We start from the raw sequence: 17,859 nt of genomic DNA on the forward strand, positions 1-17,859 counted from the left end.
ACAAATGAAGCATTTAAGACGTGTATCCCTGTGTGTTTGTCTGTGTGCATATCACTCTCAGCGGGCTTTTTAAGTGGCATGTTGCCGACAGATCAGCGATTCTGGAAACACAGTTTGGCTCCGAGAGAGGAAGATGAGGCATGTGAGTGAGTGAGTGAGTGGGAGGGAAGGGGGGGAGGTGGTATTTGACCAGTGAGAGTGAGAAGAGTTTCCCCGGCTCTGTGTGTGTGTGTCAGTGTATTTGTACGAGGGCTGCAGCACGCTCAAACTTTCTGGGATGACTCAAGTGTGTCAGCGTGCAGCGCGTGCTTCTGTGGGTATTTATACGTGGTGAGGTATGGAGGAACTCCTCTGGCTCTGCCCCTGAGGGATGGAGGGGGGGTCGCGGTACCCACTCACTGCTTAGGGGCACCCCGCAACCCCCAACTAGATTCTTGCCCGAGAGCCCAAAAGCAACACAGTTAAGACAATAAAAAAGAGACTTTCAGCCCCGCACAAGCACTTCTAGTTGTCTGCTGCTGATAATGTATACACTATCAAATAGGTAACATATTGACGATGAAACAGTTAGTCTCAGACTAGGGCTGGGCAATATGGCCAAAATCTTCTATCACGGTATAGGTCATTTCATATTTCGATAACGATATATATATATATCACAATATAGCATGTTTACTGGTACTTCAATAAATAAATAGTCTATATGAAATAATCATATGGTAAAGCCTATGTTTGCATACTGCTGTGTGAATGATATACTTGACAAATAAAAAGTATTAAAAGAGCATTTTGTCATTTTAAGAACTTGAGTGTAAAATCAACATAATAGTTTTATGTGAAATTATAGAGAAAAAATAAAATAAATAAATATAGGTCTAGCCTATATCGCGATAGAAACGATATAGAAGCATATATACGATAGACATTTTTATATCATTTTGACAATATATATTTTCGTATTGCCCAGCCCTATCTTAGACTACAGGTAATACTGAAAAACACATCAAAATTATGAATCGATTAATGGAGAAAATAATCATTAGTTACAGGTACTACTGTAAAACAGCTTTATAATCACTCAGTAATGTTTTCCTTCATATCTCAACTAAAGGCTGCTGCTCCCCAAGTGCTCCACACACAGACTCAGGAAACCCTTTGTCCCCCGAGCCATCAAACTGTACAACACCTCTCTAGGGAGGAGGGGGGGGGACAAAGGAGGACGGTCTGCAGGACAGATAAAAATGCACACAGTGCACTTTCATAGACTAAGCTACTGGAGTTACCCTGCACTATGCTCATTTTTAACAGTCTCTTCTGCACTATATTCACTTTTTGTATCTTTTGTCTTGTATCACAGCTGTTACCCTGCACTATATTCAGTTTTAACATTTTTCTTCATCTCCTTGTATTTTTATATCTGGTATTTTTTTTGTACTTTGCACTACCAACTTTTTTACTGCCTTTTTACTAACATGTTTTGCACTATGGAACTGTGATACTTGAAACTTGAATTTCCCTCGGGATCAATAAAGTTACTATCTATCTATCTATCTATCTATCTAAAGTATGTATTTAAAAAAGTATGCATGATGCCCAGTAATGGTGGAATCAGTGAAAAGAGGTTAAAATAGACATATCCTGCCATCCTTAATGCTGCAGAGCATTCATAACAAAACAATAACAAACCACAGTGAGTGACCGAAAACAGAAAACAATAAAGAAGTAATTAATGTTTGTTGTGTCAATAAAACAAACAAACAAATAAAAAACAATAAATAACAATATATTGAAATAGTAGATGTTGTATTTTATTTTGGCCAGAGAGGGAATCAAAATCTTGGAGTTTACATTTAATTTTTGTAATGAATTTTTTCCTAATTTCTTCATATGTGCTACATTGGACAGAGCTGACACAGCCTGTCTTCTTCCTTCATATCTCAACTCGAGTATGTATTTAAAAAAGTATGCATGATGCCCAGTAATGGTTGAATCAGTGAAACGAGGTTACAAAACAGACATCTCCTGGCATCCTTAATGCTGCAGATCATGCATAACAAAACAATAACAAACCACAGAGTGACAGCGTCCATCAGTGTAACTTCCTCACCTTGTTTGCTGAGCCTCACAGCTTCACCGAGACAGTAGAGCTCTTCTTTGTCGCTTTTATCCGAGGACGAGGCTGCAAACACAAACAGCCACTTTACTAAACACAGCAGAGGAGCATTCAACAACAAACTTCTAGGGTCCATGCGTGGTGGAGCCATGCTGGTCTGAGAGAGAGAGAGAGAGAGAGAGAGAGAGAGAGGAGGCTGGCTATATCAGGTTAGCATTAGCATGCTAGCAGCAAGCTGTCAAAGCTAACTAACTTACAGTTGCCATAGCATTACTGCACGCGCCTGTGCTAACTAACTCTGTATGTAACGGTTGAGCACGACCGTTACCGTAGTGATATTGTTTTTGACAGTTACTTTGCGTCGCTCTGACAACGCTGCGTGGTGGTTGAGAGGTGAGAGCAGCTTTAACTCAACTCAATCACAGACAGTTGCACTTCCAGACACTTTGTCCAGCACAAACAAACAACCAACTTACTGTCAACAAAACGTAATTTAGCCGCGCTGATGTAGGAAGACCAAGGCTCGCAGAGGAAGCTGTCCGGACTTGGTATTTGGCGAGCCAGTGTCGCCATTATTGCTCTTCCTTCTTGTTGCTTCGCTGAGAGCCGTTGGTTTTCTCTCTCCTGTCTGTCTCTCTCTCCTTCCTTCGCACGCAGCAGGCGAAAAATCGAAAGAACGAGATATGGTGACGTCATTGTCGGAGGGGTTCGGCTCGGTTCGGCTTCTGTCGGAAGGGGGTTGGGATGTTGAGGACAGACCAGGGAGCTATACTCATAAGTTCAAAAGTTCAGTATGTAGGTTTGTAGGCACATCCTATTAACATTAAACAGATTTATCATAACATATATGTAATATATTATTTATATGTAATGTATTATTTATATTATTTGTATATATATATAAATAATATATGTAATATAAATATATTTATGTAATATATATATATATAAATATATATATATGTAATATATATGTTATATTTATATATATGTAAATATATATAAAGTAGGACAGTTACACGGTTACATTATGTTGTATTAGAAAACATTAGAAATTATTTTTTTAAATCTAAATAACATTGGGCCATCAGACTTTTAAATAGATAATTCATACGAAACCTTCTCAAACAAAAAGTACCTCAATCATATATCTTATACTGTATATACTGTATATGTTCTTAACGTATATGTTCTTAATATGCCTGTATATATACTTAATATGCCTATATATGTTCTTAATATGCCTGTATATGTACTTAATATGCCTGTATATGTTCTTAATATGCCTGTATATGTACTTAATATGCCTGTATATGTTCTTAATATGCCTGTATATGTACTTAATATGCCTATATATGTTCTTAATATGCCTGTATATGTACTTAATATGCCTGTATATGTACTTAATATGCCTGTATATGTACTTATTATGCCTGTATATGTTCTTAATATGCCTTGTACAAAGTATTTCTTATATATGTACATTCATACTTCCTGATATGTATATGTTCTTAATATATGCCTTGTACAAAGTATTTCCTTTTATAATTGTAATATATAACTTATTATTTTTAATGGAGCTTCCCAGCAAAAAGCATTTCACACGATTGTACTTGTATAACCGGCGTGACAATAAACATCTTGAATCTTGAATCTTGAATGTAATATAATGGAAGACAGGAAAAACAAATAGTCCGTTATTGATTAGGTATTGGTGGACCTATCAACTACAAAGACAGGAAATGTATTTATATTTAAATTCTGTCATAAAGATGGGGGTTTATTGAGGATAATAACACAACCTAATATGTTTTTAGGGGATGTTTCATTCAATAATTCTTTTGCAGACATTTAAAACACTTTTGTAGTGATAATGACCTTACCTCATCCAGCCAATATTGATGAATGTTAACAGTTAGGTACATTTGTAAAACCTAAGGGACATTATAATGAATTGATCCATCTACCTGTTGCTGTGACGGTAAATATTGAGACCTAATATACTGTATGTACTCAATACTGTTAAGCTTAATTGATCTGGCCTTAGTACTAATGACACTTAATATACAAGGTTATCTACACCATACTGAAAAAAATGAAATAAGTGTATAATATTAGACCTGGCAGGAATGAACACTGCTTCCTGCTCTACTGTAGTTTGAGGCTGGAAATATTAGGCATGGGCCCTTGTTTGAGTCTAAAAATGTACTAAAATGATAGATTTAAATCTTCTCTCGCTTCAGTAATATCATTTAGAGTACTATGAAACGCTTGCTAGGGACTTGCAAAGTAATGGGCATAATGGATTTTGGAAAGCGGAGGTCAGGACTATGAATAGCATTATGGTGTTAGTAGATCAGATTACATTGTAAGGTTACAGCTGCAGTTTAATTTTCGCTCGTTTTGATTATTTGGCTTCACTGGGACACTAAAAAACATCTGCATGATTTTGCAGCCTTGTGCATGTTAGGTCAGAGGTTAACACTGCAAACAAAAACACCAATATAACATGACCAGTTGTTCACATAGTTGGGAACAGGCAAAATTTAATTTTTATTGTAGCTTATGTTGCGATTAGTCATATAATTTCTCAGCTTAACAACAACCTCTTTAAATGATGTCAGGTGGTGAAAAGCTGGGGTTTTTCAAACTTAAAGTCCAGAGTACGTTTCATCTACATCATGCATTTAGATATGTGAATTTAATAGAGGACAGCATCAATTAAATATATCTGATTTCTCTGGTCATTGATGTAAACTGTCCCAGGATGCTTTGCTTCTCAAAAGTGGCTTAGTAGGTCAAACTTGTGGCACTACGCTGACCTCTTGTGGCTGAAAACAGAACCTGCGTTTCAAGTGCAAAGTCAGCCTTGGTGGACGTGACGCATGGATCATCCCCCTTTTTAAAGAAACTTTCAATTAAATCGCACCGTTTTATTCCATTATGATAATAATACTGAACAAACTGGGCACTTAAATCCAGCTTTTATTCAGCAGATTTAACGCAGCAGCTCCACGGTACAGCCGCATGATGTTTACGAAGTCAGCGAGACGGAGACAGGGTGGAGATACAGAGGAAATGACCGCCTTAAATGAGGGCAAGGAAATGACATTGATTAGTTTATACTGATGCGTCAAATCAGGTCAAATCTACTCTCACACACACACTTTATATGATCATCTGTGGTTGAATGCAATCCTTCCTGTCTTTCTCTCTCACACACACACACACACACTATGCAGTGCACTTCTCTATTATCTCCTCTTTCTATCTCACACACACAAACACACGAAGGATGACTCAGTCACAGTGGTGTGTTTGTTTCCCACACAGTAATCATTGAGGTCACAGGACAAATCAGGAGGTCACAGGACAAACCAGTAAACTGTCTTCAAGGGTCATAATAATGGTTTTGAGTCACAACCGCTTTAACGTCTTCAAATACTTTCACTCTTACTTTCTACTTCTTTTCCAGATGTTTAAACCTTCACTATAAAACCTTCTGTTTCACACATGACCAGGGAGAAAATGCAGAATAAAACTAAAGTTGAATAGACGTTTTAAACCACACACACATTCACGAAAGAGATTATTGAAAAAAAATCATTCATTTTTATTGAAAAAACAAAGGTACATTGAAATTGTGCATGTCACAGAGTGAATGTGTGTCTCTCTTGAATAAGACAGGTTAAAATGCATAGGAATCATTGACAAAGCTATAGCTGGCAGGATGATGATTACAAGAGCGCAGAGGCATAACCAGTACACCACACACACACACGCATTCATTTCACTTTGCCTGAACGACAACGTTAAATGAATTGACATCGTCCCACTTACATTTTTTACGATATCAAAAGGCAATAGACAAAAAAAAAAAAAAAAAATCAGAAAGTCCTTCAAATAATCATCTAAATATGCTGAAAACAATAAGACAATAAAAGTGTATAAAACACAACACCAGCTCACTGTTTTGGTGTCTCATGAAGGATTTATAAAAACTAGACAATCAAAAAACAAATAAAATAACTGATTTAACATCACATGGAGATATGGAATAAGCAGGGGAAAAAATAGTGCTTTGGCAGAGTTGAACGGTGATGCAAAAAAGGTGATGAATGAAAATAAAAAAGTCACTAGACTACATTCAAAATTATAATGACAACAACAAGGAAGGATTTAAGCTTCATCTGGTACCTTAGTTGAGACTAAATAAGTCAAAGGCACTGGTAGATTTCAGACTTTGGCTGCACTCGCGCAGCAACATTTTCCTGAACTAATCAAGTAGCCAACTTCCAATCAAGTGCTCTTTATGGATTTACACTCTCACGGTACATCATAAAAGCATGCTAATCACCATGTGAGTGCACTGTGCATGCTGTGATAAGAACATCATACACTGAATGCACAAACTACTTTCCTGATATTTAGGTTGGAGGCCGTTTTACACAGTCCATGTCGGAAATGTCTTAAGGTTTAATATATCAAACTCCTTGTCCACACATATTTACCTTACTGAGGAAAATCACTGAAGAATAAAGACTTCTATATGGATTCACCTCATCCTTGTGCTTCGTGAAAAGAGGACACCTCTACACTAAAATGTAAATTGTAAATTAATAATCCTATTTTAGTTTTGTGCAAACATTTCAATACGCCACCACAAGAGGGCGCATGGGCAAACTGTGAGAGAGCCTATGAATGAAAGAATGAATGAATATGTGAGTGAGTCACTTTCTAGATACACAAAGTGCTTTGAATCTAAAAAAAAAATATACAAAATGTGAAAAAAGTCAACATATTTAACACAGATGCAAATGCATAGCAATTTCAAGGCCAATATCAAATGTTTGCAATATACTGTAGGTCAATAAATTACAATGAATGAATGAATTACACTCTCTGCTACCCTGAAAACCTTGATCACATTATCCTTATAGCGGCAGATGTTCAAAAATGAAAACTTGTGGTAGGTTTTATGTCATAGACAAAGAGATCAAAGTACCTTACGTTCATCAGTATATAATAAAGCATAATAAATTCAGTCATTGTCCTAAAATTGGACCAGAGAAGAAGTAAGGACGCCTCTCTTCCTAGACTCACAAGCCTTAAAGCTGCTATAAAGTTTAAAGCAGGAACACATTTGGTCATTGTCTGTGCATGTATCTGCTTACGAAAGCACAAGAAACCATGTAGGAATTATTGTAAAAAGGCACGTTTCAAAGTTTTGGACATACTAATTGCATTGGTGTTGCTATAGTATACGAAATAAAAAATATCAAGGGCTAATCTACACATGAAACCTTAAGTCTTCAGCCTCCCACTGCTGCAGGGGTGCTTAGGCCTTCAGAGGGAAATCTTTTGGGAAATTAACATTGCTTTTAGAACTGTTCTCAGGTCAAGTATGCCATAAATGTGCGAGGAATGATATGACATTTTGGGTTACAAAATGCCAATTCAGCTCTTTGTACTTCCTACACAGCTGCTATTGTGTTGATAAGGTCCAAATCCTAATTTTAAATTGACCGTATATCAATTTATCCTTCATTTTTTTCATATTCACAGAGCTATTTTGTGTGTGTAATAATGTCTTCTTGCACATGTGGGTTACACATACATGTACATGCAGTGTGCATGTGTTCAATTGTTCTATATGTAGTGTGTACATGTATGGGACGGCGTTGCTTTATATCGTATTGCGTGTTAGATGGGTGCGGGGACCTGTTGCCTTCCAGGTCCGGGCTGAGAAGTGGAGAATTTCTTGGAGTGCCAACGGGTCTCCTTGTACACGAACCAGGCGTTGCCCGCCCACACGAACATGTTGAGGTAGCCAAACACCTGGAAGACATGCAGAGAGAAAAACAGATTAATAATACTAGAAAACACATGAAAAGTGAAGCCAATGAGGAAGTGCCTTAAACTTGCATTCTATCTAACAGCCAGCAGGGGGCGACTCCTCTGGTTGCAAAAAGAAAATGAGAAAATGAGCCTACTTTTCACTTGATTTATTACCTCAGTAAACATTGTAAACATGAGTTTATGGTCTCAATCGCTAGTTTAAAGTCTTCTTCAATACAGCATGATGTTCATTTAGTAAATTATGGTCCCATTTAGAGTCAAATAGACCATAAAGCGGGGGATGCTTTAGGGCGTGGCTAGCTTGTGATTGACAGGTCGCTACCACGGCGTTGTCCGGTCTGAGAGTTGTCTGCGTTTTTTGCGTCTTTCACTTTTCAGTTCATGAAAGTTAATTATAACATTTTGGTCCCCTAAAAAAGTCTTATTCAGCGTTCAGTTTGTACTTAGCTCCAACCTCTCGTGTCACATCTGGTTGCAAATAACCGAGATGGCGACGGCCAAAATACTAAAAGAGAGGCTTCAAAACAGCAATCCACAACCCAATGGGTGACCTCTCGGTGACTACGTCCACTTCATATATACAGTCTATGGTAGGAGGTTTCTTATAATGTACTGTAATCTTCTGTGATGACGCGTTCAAACTCTAAGGAACAAAAAAGACGATATTTTGATATCTGATGGGTTTTGTATCTTATTATTGGACAGTTTGAGGACTTACACTGTGGTCATATTTGTGTTCATTCCAACAGATTTGCTGTGGACTTGTGACACAGAAAACAGACTCTGAGGAAAATGAAAGTGATATTGCTCAGTGTCTCATGACTGTGAGTTAGGCTGCTTAATGTTTCTGCTCTAGCGTAGTTTTATATAAACTGGGGAGATGGGACACTGCCACAATCAATGACTCTGATTTGCTAGAAATAGCCTCCCTACTGGCCGTGGATTTGGATTTAATCATGGACTGTTTAGTGGAACTAAAATCTTGTTTGTCTGTATTTCTTCTCACCACAGAGATGTTGAGGGTCCGCATGCTGGCGAACTCTGTGACCTCGCAGGTGACGTTGCTCCCCTTGCAGAGCGCCAGCGTGCGGCCGATGCCTTCAGTGCCCGTGGCGTCCTTCACATTCTGCAGGCCCTTTGCCCAGGCGGACGAACACACCAGCCACAGAAAGACCAGGATCGCTGTGATCACAAAGTCCTGGAAACGAGGACGAACACATCAGCTCTACAGACAGAACTTACAAGTGACCCACTTTCATCATTTTCAGGCTTTTGGGGAAACGGACCAGCAAGACCAACACTCACAAAAATGGGTCCAAAGTCGGAGTCCTTGTAGACGTGCATGTAGCCTAAATACACCAACAGAGCCACCATGCTGTACAGGAAGCAGACGACGGCGATGCCGACAAAGAACTCGGACGCGGAGGCCGAGTCCCCCACCATGTGTGTCGTTGTGACGGAGCGGTTACAAAGAGTGGCGTTCCCGTCGACGAGCGGGACCTGGGCCAACCTGACCGCAATACAAGAGGGAGAGTTAAAATCATCATTAATTGCTGTGTTATTTTATTTTGAAAATCGATTACGCAACCGATGACAAGTGACATTTCAAACTGGCGCCTCGACGTTGAAAAATCACCCATAATGTGTTGCGCTTCTCACCTAAACGGGTAGTGGAAGTTGGCATTGAGAGTTTCATTGGTGCCATCGCCGCAGAAGAGAGATATGATGTTCTTCCCCGAGTATCCGCTGCAGCATCCAAAAGCAAATATGGCCGTGAGCTGTTTGGACAGACAAGAGAGAGAGAGAGAGATTAGGGAGGTGATGTAAGAAAACCCTGTTCGGCTTTGGGGAAATAACATCAAAATCAAGAATTGGAGATTTGTTTTAAGTTTATTCTTTGTGTATTCTTGGGCGATACAGTTTGAAAGTATAACGCCACCAGAACATCACACCCAAGACGAAAGTTGGCAACCTAAAACACGGCGTCAGCAGTAAAGAGCCAGAGGGATTAACAGATGGCCAGCATTTTACTCTAACAAACAGCTGAAAATAAAACTCACTACTCAACAATTTTTACAAGATCTTTGCTTCTTATATTTGTTTTTCTCTAAAGGGAATCTGAACCAAACCTCTCAGGAGTATCTTTATTTCGTACCATTTGTTTTCTTTGTCATTTTAACATTTGGAGGTGAAGTCACCTAGCAAGAAAGGTTTTCCATTTGAGAGACTATTTGGTAGACCTTCCTCTCACAAATAAAATGACTTACATGGCCGCACTAATGCTGCCATTCAGCTCTTGAATTCTTTCTTGCAGGGGCAGAAAGCATCTGATTCAGTGTGTAGGCCATGTGACACTAATACTCTCCTTAAAACCAACACATACTAAATTCTTTCAGTCAGGCTGGCTGCTGCTGAGCTTAACCCTCAAACTGCAGCAGGCAGATTATGTTATTCCTTCAGACTCAGACTCTTAGGCCTATCACTTTACTCACACTTCATGGATCTGATTTGTTCCTCTCGCAATGTGTCGTTGACCATTTTCATACACCAGCTTCATGTCTCTTCCTGTCATCATCACACATCCCCACTGAGACACAGACATCTATGCTACAGTGCAAACACTAACTCAAAGATTGAACATCACAGAACTGAGTTAAATACGCAAAAAGCTGTGAACACTACACCATAAAAAGTTGACATTGCGGACATGTTAAACAAACAGTGGCTTATTTGCATCTCTAGTAGACAAGGAGAAACATTGGCCTTCATTTGGAGTTGTTTTTCCGGCCACCGGACAAATATAAGTCTCTCCTTTTACCTCTGTTTTGGTCTCCTCCATCTCTTGAGGGAAAAGTCTGCCTCTTTAGCTGATAAATGCTCCACTGTGTTCACCAGCTAGTCGCTAACTTTGGTTGCTTCCAAAATTCCATACTAACATGCTATTTAGTACGCTAAAACAGTATGTGAGAATTTGTAGTATGTCCGAAACCTTACTATTTAACCAATAGTACATGAAGTGCATACTATTTCCGAAATATTACAGTATGCAACACTGGACACTACGGCGCCATAAATATCCCATGCTGCAATGCGGTAGTGACGACAATGTTCATAACGGACGTTGACGGACGACTCTGTAACATCAATAAACCTTCAATTTAACTTAACTTCACTTTAAGTAAAAGATTTCACTTTGCTAGACGTAATATATATTTATAATTAATTCAGAATTTGATTCCCACAAACCGTCGTTTTGGTCACATGAGGTTGCCATGGGTTACCATGGTTACATGTCTTTAACCGGCAAGAAAGCTCGGTGACGATGTGAATTGACGATGTGAATGACTGCTCAGTGCGTCCGAAAAGATACATACTACTGTTTATTCACACAAAAGTTGTGAGTTATGTTGAGCGATAGTATACATATCGAGTATGTAGTGAATAGTATGCGATTTTGGATGAAGCCTTTGTCTGTAATGTCTGTCTTTAAGGTTAAGATGACCTTTGTCCCCTTTGTACTGCAACACTAAAGGCTGAATTGTGGCCCAGAACACATCAGAAGGGAGGCCTTTATCTACAGGAAATCACCAAAATGATGCCGAAATAAAGAAAAGTAGATTATGTAAATTAAAGATGACTTATTATGCTCATTTTCAGGTGCATACTTGCATTTTGTGTTTCTACTAAAACATGTTTACATGCTGTAATGTTCAAAAAACGCTTTACTTTTTCTCATACTAGCTGTGCTGCAGCACATCTTTTCACCCTCTGCCTCCGCTCTAAAGCTTTGTTTGATGGTGTGCCAAACTAGCCGCTAGGCAGGTATTATGTAAAGGTGTTACTTGGTGACATCACCACGTTATGGGTGAAAAGGCGGGACTTCAAGCAAGGCGTTTCAGGCAGTTCAGGAGCAGTGTTTCTGTGCACAAAAGCATAATAGGTCCTCTTTAACACTTGAAAACTTTAAGGCATTTCCGTTTTAGTAGACAGCATGCAGTTGACAGGAAGTGGATTACATCATATGACAAAGCAATGATCTTTGATTCACACCTCACATTACAAGGTAATGGCACGCACCAAAGTCTGTTCATCAACCAGGACATAAAAAAACCCAACTTATAACTGACCTCTTAAATTGTGTTTCATCAGCAAAACTGTATCACACATACGCACACCCTTGAAAAATGCTTACGACAGGCCACCTCAACTTTTAGCCTTTAGCGTCACACCACAAGACCCACATTTACTGTACAGCTACACACACACACACACACACACACCTCGAGGCCTCTCTCCAGATGTTTCTCCAGATGTCACTGGCTGCCACTTCCTGTTTTCCTGGCTGCACACCCCCATAAACTACTTCTCTCTCACATTCATGTTTCACTGATTCTGTCACTCTGCCACTACGAGGTCACGGAGCCTCAGCATGAATAACTGGAACCGACAGGGCGGACCAAACACACACACACACACACACACATACACACACACACACACACACACACCTTGACATTTTAATTCTTTTGTTTATGCTCACATTTTCTTAAACAGAGCATAAATAACACGCTGCACAAACACTGTCGGACAGTTGGGTATTTTGTCACGTTTCCAATATCATCATTTAGTCCCAATTAAGGCTCCAGGTGGCATCTTCTCCAAATATGGCGACTGTGGACAAACAGCAGTGCCTTGCTAGTATACTTAGGCCTTCATCACAGACATCCCTCACATCTGCAAACCACGCAGCTCCAATTTACGGACATTCCAGAGACTTCCTAATAAAATCACAGGCAGTCACTTCACTCATAATCAAGCTGTGAGACAGCATCAGCAATCTGCACACATTGCAACCACTCACAGTATGTGATAGAAGTTAAGTCACAGGTTCTTGCGTGCGATGCAAACAATGAAAAGTGGACATTATAGGAAAGAAAAAACATTGTTTCTGGCGGTAGAAAGAGAATAATCCGCAGCGTTCTCATACAGAGGTCATTGAGTCCAGGTCAGTCCGACTAAAAACCCTAAAGCCACTGAAGCGTGTGCCCATTTTGTCTCCGGGTTTCCTTTCCTTCCATGCACGTCTTCCTTCCTTCCAAGTCCAAAAAAGAGAGAAATATCTTTAACATCATTTTTCAACGACATGTCAGCCTTGTAGAATTTGTTACTCCTTCCTGTTTACTACTGCGTTGGAAGATAACATCGAGGGAGGTACGAGTGTTTAGGCTAAACCATTCCACTGTGCCAAGGAAACTACTTTTTCATTTAAGGGGCAAAAATGTTGGATTTTAGACAAGGCAAACCAGCTGGACACCCTCCTCCAATTTCTTCGACAGCAGTATAGTGATGAACCATCTGTCAGAACTCAAAGATGATATCATCAACTTGCTGTTTCCATTCAACTGCTGGGTTAAATTCCGGTCCAAAAAGCCACGGGCCAAACACACATTCACTGCTGCAGCCTGAAAGAAACATATTCTACATGCATTATTATTTTAACAGTTATGTTATTTATTAATGGAAGGGTGGTAGCAAGCATGCATGCAACGGCTTTGTGTTAAAAACGTCTCTATATGACAGATTTGTTATGTTGTAGACCAGAATTTGTAACAAAAAAGTGTGTTACAAAAACCTGCAGCCAAGAATTGTTTTCATTATCTATTAATCTGCTGATTATTTTCTCGACTAATCAATTGGTTGATAGAAGAATAATCAGAATAATAGTGATAAAATACCTGTTATGATTTCCTAAAGCCAACATCATAAATAAAATACCTTTAAATACCTTGTTTTGTCCGACCAACTGTCCAAAACCTAAAGATATTCAATTTACTATCATATAAAACAAAGAAAATCAGCAAATCCTCACAACTGAGCACCTAAAACAAGGGAATATTTGGTATTTTTGTCTGAAAAAATGACATTAAAGATGATTATATTATCAAAATAGTGGCAGATTATTGATTTGTTGATACAACTATTTTCAGCTCTCATATAAAGCATGTAATGTGAACAAATGTGCTCATGCAAGTATTAAATTATTCATCTAATAATGTTTTTTAAACAGTGATGTATTGTAAAAATTAAAGTGGTAAAGTGATGTTTCAAACTCCTTATATAGTCGTTACAGTCACTATTGGCTTGGTCAATTGGTCTGGGATTCCTGTATTAGCACACAGGACATTCCAAGCATTACATGTGGGAATATGTACACACAATTTATCATCCAGACTCTCTTGTGAATCACAAATATGTGGTGTTAGATAAGGGCTACATAAGGCCAACACAGTGAAACACACACAGTCTTGTCTTGAGTCAGATGACTGTTGCTGCTGCTCTATAGCTCTGTATGTGTGTGTTTGTGTTATGAGAAAATAGAACAGCTGAGAGAAGCTGAAGCTGTAGCTGCATTACAGTCCACCACACTGGACTCCTCTGACCCACTTACTGTACTGGAGGATACGTACAGTAGAGCACCACCGGTTACTGGGCTTTCAGAAGAAACTGTTGCATGTTCTCCTCCCATGATGACACACACACTGCATGCTGGAGTTATTCAGTTATTCAGAAGTAAATTATTGCTGACAGATGCATTAATCTATAACTGTGTCCTCTGAAGGGCAGGCCCATGCAACTAGCAAAAATATGCAATTGCACTGGACAGAACTGAGCTGAACTTAACTCACTTTAGCCAGGTTTTCTTTGTCAAACACAGATTCCATCTATTAATCTTAAAGATCCGGATTTTTAATTTGATTGTATTATTATTGTGTGTGGCTTACAAGACACAATTTTTTTTAGAAAATAAAGAAAAGACAAAGGAAGAAACCAGAGTAGCAATATGAATTACAAATATTACTATAACAAATAAACCAACTTAGAGCTTTTTCCAAGCTTGAGAAACAAAAGTAGCCAACTTATAAGCATTAAAACTAAATAACCATTCCATTTTGTCATCATTTGACATTTCATTTACTGTGGATTTATTTGTAAGATAGTAAGCAGAGGCAGACAAGTCAAGATAAATTCAATATTTTCAAGGAAAAACTTAATAAGTGATAATGTTCATAATATTATTGAGTATTTGTGTGTTTATTCTCCCTTTACAAAGTTTTTCATATTTAGCTTTACTCATTATATGACATTTTAATCATTCTTGTAAGTGTAAAAGCTCAAAGTTGATATATGCTTTCTATGAATTTGTACAAAGGTCATATTTTCAAATATTTTTTGTCATCTGCTTTATTATAACAAATCCCCCTAAAACTGTTTACTTAAGGGATTTTTCCTCAAAAGTGAAAATCGCCCACAAAAGGGAAAATCCAAAGAGCAAGAAAAGGACTGGACCTCCCTGTCCTCTGGGTATGACACACACACACACAGAGACATTGAGTGTATTGAGTGTATGGATATGTAACTCACCCACTCCACCAGCTTGACGAAGCCCAGAGGCTCCTTTAGAGGCGACAAGTTCAGCCGAAATCCGGTCATCATGATTTGCTCTTCTGATCCAAAAAACTCTTTCTCCAGTTGTTCATAAACTATGGATGTTGGTCCAACAGGGAGGAAAAAAAAGGGGAGTTGTTTGACACAATGACGTGGTTTTACTGCCGACGCTGCAAAAAATGAACCAACCCAACTTTTTAAAGTGACTTTCACAACCCAACTTTGCACTGAAACAACTGAATTAAATGTGTGCCATGGAGATGAGATGGTTAAACTTATTAAAAAATACAGTTTTACGCGTTTTGGGAACTTTTAACAACAAATTATAATAGAAAAATTAGATGAAGTGGATATTTTTTGCAGTGTAGTTTGAAAAATGAGTCCAGCGCTCCACTTGGAGATGCGCAAAATACGCAGGAGATGCAGCGGATAGAGTGCGTAAAGTGTGCCAAATTACGCATTGCTCATGTGTATTTAGTTACAGGAAACGGATGTTAGATGAAAAAAGCGTGACCCTCCTATCTGATGGCTTACACACTGTTGCAGGAAAGTTTTTCATCTACTGGGGAAGGAAAAAAAAGATATGTCCAACTACCAAAAGATCATAAAAACCCCACAAAGACCACTTCAAGCAATGCATTATCGTGCACAGTAACACCAGGAGGCTAAAGTTACAGCCTGAGTACCAAAAAGGCATCAGAAGTGTCCTACTGAGTCCTCATCCTGCCTCCCCTCCTCCTCCTCCTCCCTCCTCCTTGCTGAGTTTGCAGTTACAGTGAAACGCCTCCTCGGTGCTGCTGACAGGGTCATATGACTCAGAGCACACTCTCACACACTTTCAACATTATTTCAACAAAAAAAGAGATAAAGAAAACCAACTGACCCGAGTTGACATGAATAAAAAGGGACTACTTGGTGAAACACTCTTTACTGCACATCTGTTAAAGGGGGAGATGCACCAATTTGACATGTTAAGCTAATTTACTCATCTGATAGAAATATCGATATTCTATGAAACTTGAAGATCTGACTTTGATAGATATTTGAGAGTTAACAAATTATATTATTACCATATTAGCTTGGAAATATCCTCTAGGGTGCCCCTCCAGTGGAGAAAACATGATAAAGTGCGCTCTAGGGTGCCCTTCCAGTGGAGAAAACATGATAAAGTGCGCTCTAGGGTGCCCTTCCAGTGGAGAAAACATGATAAAGTGCACTCTAGGGTGCCCTTCCAGTGGAGAAAACATGATAAAGTGCACTCTAGGGTGCCCTTCCAGTGGAGAAAACATGATAAAGTGCACTCTAGGGTGCCCCTCCAGTGGAGAAAACATGATAAAGTGCGCTCTAGGGTGCCCTTCCAGTGGAGAAAACATGATAAAGTGCACTCTAGGGTGCCCCTTCCAGTGGAGTAAAGGTGATAAAATGCCCTTTAGGGTGCCCTAAAAAATTGAGAAAACAGGTTGCCCTAAATGCTCGAAAAAATGTTCTGTGTACTGGTGCCTTTTTTTTTATTTTTCACCCCTGCCAGACAGCCTGAATTTGCAACTGGAGGAGCTGATCAATGTCTGAAAAAAAATAGTAGTTTGAAATATATGGGTGTTTATCAGGCAGGGAGGGTAAAATAGAAAATGCTAGTTGCATTATGGGAGGTGTTTTTGGAGCTTGACTTAAAGCGAGGAGATCTCAGCCTCTAACCCCAACCCTGTCCCGAAGTATGTACCCTGACAAAGTGAGAATTGAGAAAGTGCCCCTTTACAGCTCTCTCTATTACATGCTACTGTCTACTACTAACCTAAAGTGTTATGGTGAGACAGAGCTGAGATTTACTCTGTCAATGGAGACAGTCCAAGATGTGTCTTACAGTAGAAGCATACTAACACCAAGCAGACTTGTATGTTGAAGACAGTACAGAGATATTCAACTGAAGGACTACAAAACTGTCGATTGTCGAAATGCAGCTCTGTGACTTAATAGGCTTTCTAAAATGTTTTCAGGTATTTCAATCTATAAAATGTGGTTGAGATACTAAGTGTTGGACACTTTACGGATTCATAATTTTTGAATAATTTATAAGACGTTTCCTGGAAAGAAGCACGTGGTTTGGTACAATCATGGGGAACATAGCAGCAGGGTTAAATCAGTACACTTCCAATTTATTCATTAGCCTCATCTACAGAGTCTTTTAGTCGCTTCACAACAGGTCAGCTCAACATGCAAAAAGAAATTCCAACAAATATGAAAAATAAAGTTTCCAATAACAAATGAATAATGAACTAATAGATACTTGGGGTTTTGAGCAGATACTTCCACGGGTATTCCTAGAATTGTTTTTAACAAATTACATTCCTCTTTACAGGAAACTTCCTGGAAAATGATGAGGAATTTGCAAACACCTAAATGCCATTTGGGTTTTACTTTGCCATTTTTGTACATGAGTATAG

General features: G+C 38.8%; 2 protein-coding genes and 1 long non-coding RNA gene across 5 annotated transcripts in view; 1 reads left to right on the plus strand and 2 right to left on the minus strand.

The window, feature by feature from the left end:
* atxn7l1 (ataxin 7-like 1) overlaps nucleotides 1-2,967 on the minus strand; it is a 34,183-nt gene extending 31,216 nt beyond the window's left edge. For 2 of the 3 annotated variants that reach the window (XR_005205457.1, XM_037760181.1), the window contains exons 1-2: nucleotides 2,590-2,957; nucleotides 2,108-2,179 (exon numbers count right to left, since the gene is read on the minus strand). Coding sequence is in view for 2 of the 3 variants with exons in the window: in XM_037760181.1 (XP_037616109.1) it covers nucleotides 2,108-2,179; nucleotides 2,590-2,809 (292 nt within the window). In the remaining variant the exon portion in view is untranslated. Of the gene's footprint in view, nucleotides 1-2,107; nucleotides 2,180-2,589 lie in introns of all 3 variants that reach the window. The other variant, XM_037760182.1, reaches the window with a different exon arrangement.
* Nucleotides 2,329-9,170, plus strand: LOC119482557. The gene is made up of 2 exons (XR_005205458.1): nucleotides 2,329-2,506; nucleotides 8,984-9,170. It is a non-coding gene; the product is annotated as an uncharacterized LOC119482557 (long non-coding RNA).
* sypl1 (synaptophysin-like 1) lies at nucleotides 5,703-15,588 on the minus strand. The gene is made up of 5 exons (XM_037760184.1): nucleotides 15,395-15,588; nucleotides 9,632-9,750; nucleotides 9,278-9,482; nucleotides 8,979-9,170; nucleotides 5,703-7,951 (listed from the first exon to the last, which is right to left on the minus strand). Exons 1-5 carry the CDS (start codon nucleotides 15,464-15,466, stop codon nucleotides 7,817-7,819), a joined length of 723 nt encoding a protein of 240 aa, XP_037616112.1. The 5' UTR covers nucleotides 15,467-15,588; the 3' UTR covers nucleotides 5,703-7,816.
* Nucleotides 15,589-17,859: the final 2,271 nt, after the last annotated feature.

This window comes from Sebastes umbrosus, chromosome 23 (genome assembly GCF_015220745.1).
Source record: "Sebastes umbrosus isolate fSebUmb1 chromosome 23, fSebUmb1.pri, whole genome shotgun sequence".
NCBI classification, from domain to species: domain Eukaryota; kingdom Metazoa; phylum Chordata; class Actinopteri; order Perciformes; family Sebastidae; genus Sebastes; species Sebastes umbrosus.

Bases quoted from the DNA above. Each gene is read 5' to 3' on its own strand.
- sypl1 (XM_037760184.1), bottom strand. From the start codon at position 15,466: ATGATGACCGGATTTCGGCTGAACTTGTCGCCTCTAAAGGAGCCTCTG. The intron at 9,483-9,631 runs GTGAGAAGCGCA...TATTGCGGTCAG, and splicing joins AACTTCCACTACCCGTTTAG to GTTGGCCCAGGTCCCGCTCG. The intron at 9,171-9,277 runs GTGAGTGTTGGT...CCTCGTTTCCAG, and splicing joins CCGACTTTGGACCCATTTTT to GACTTTGTGATCACAGCGAT.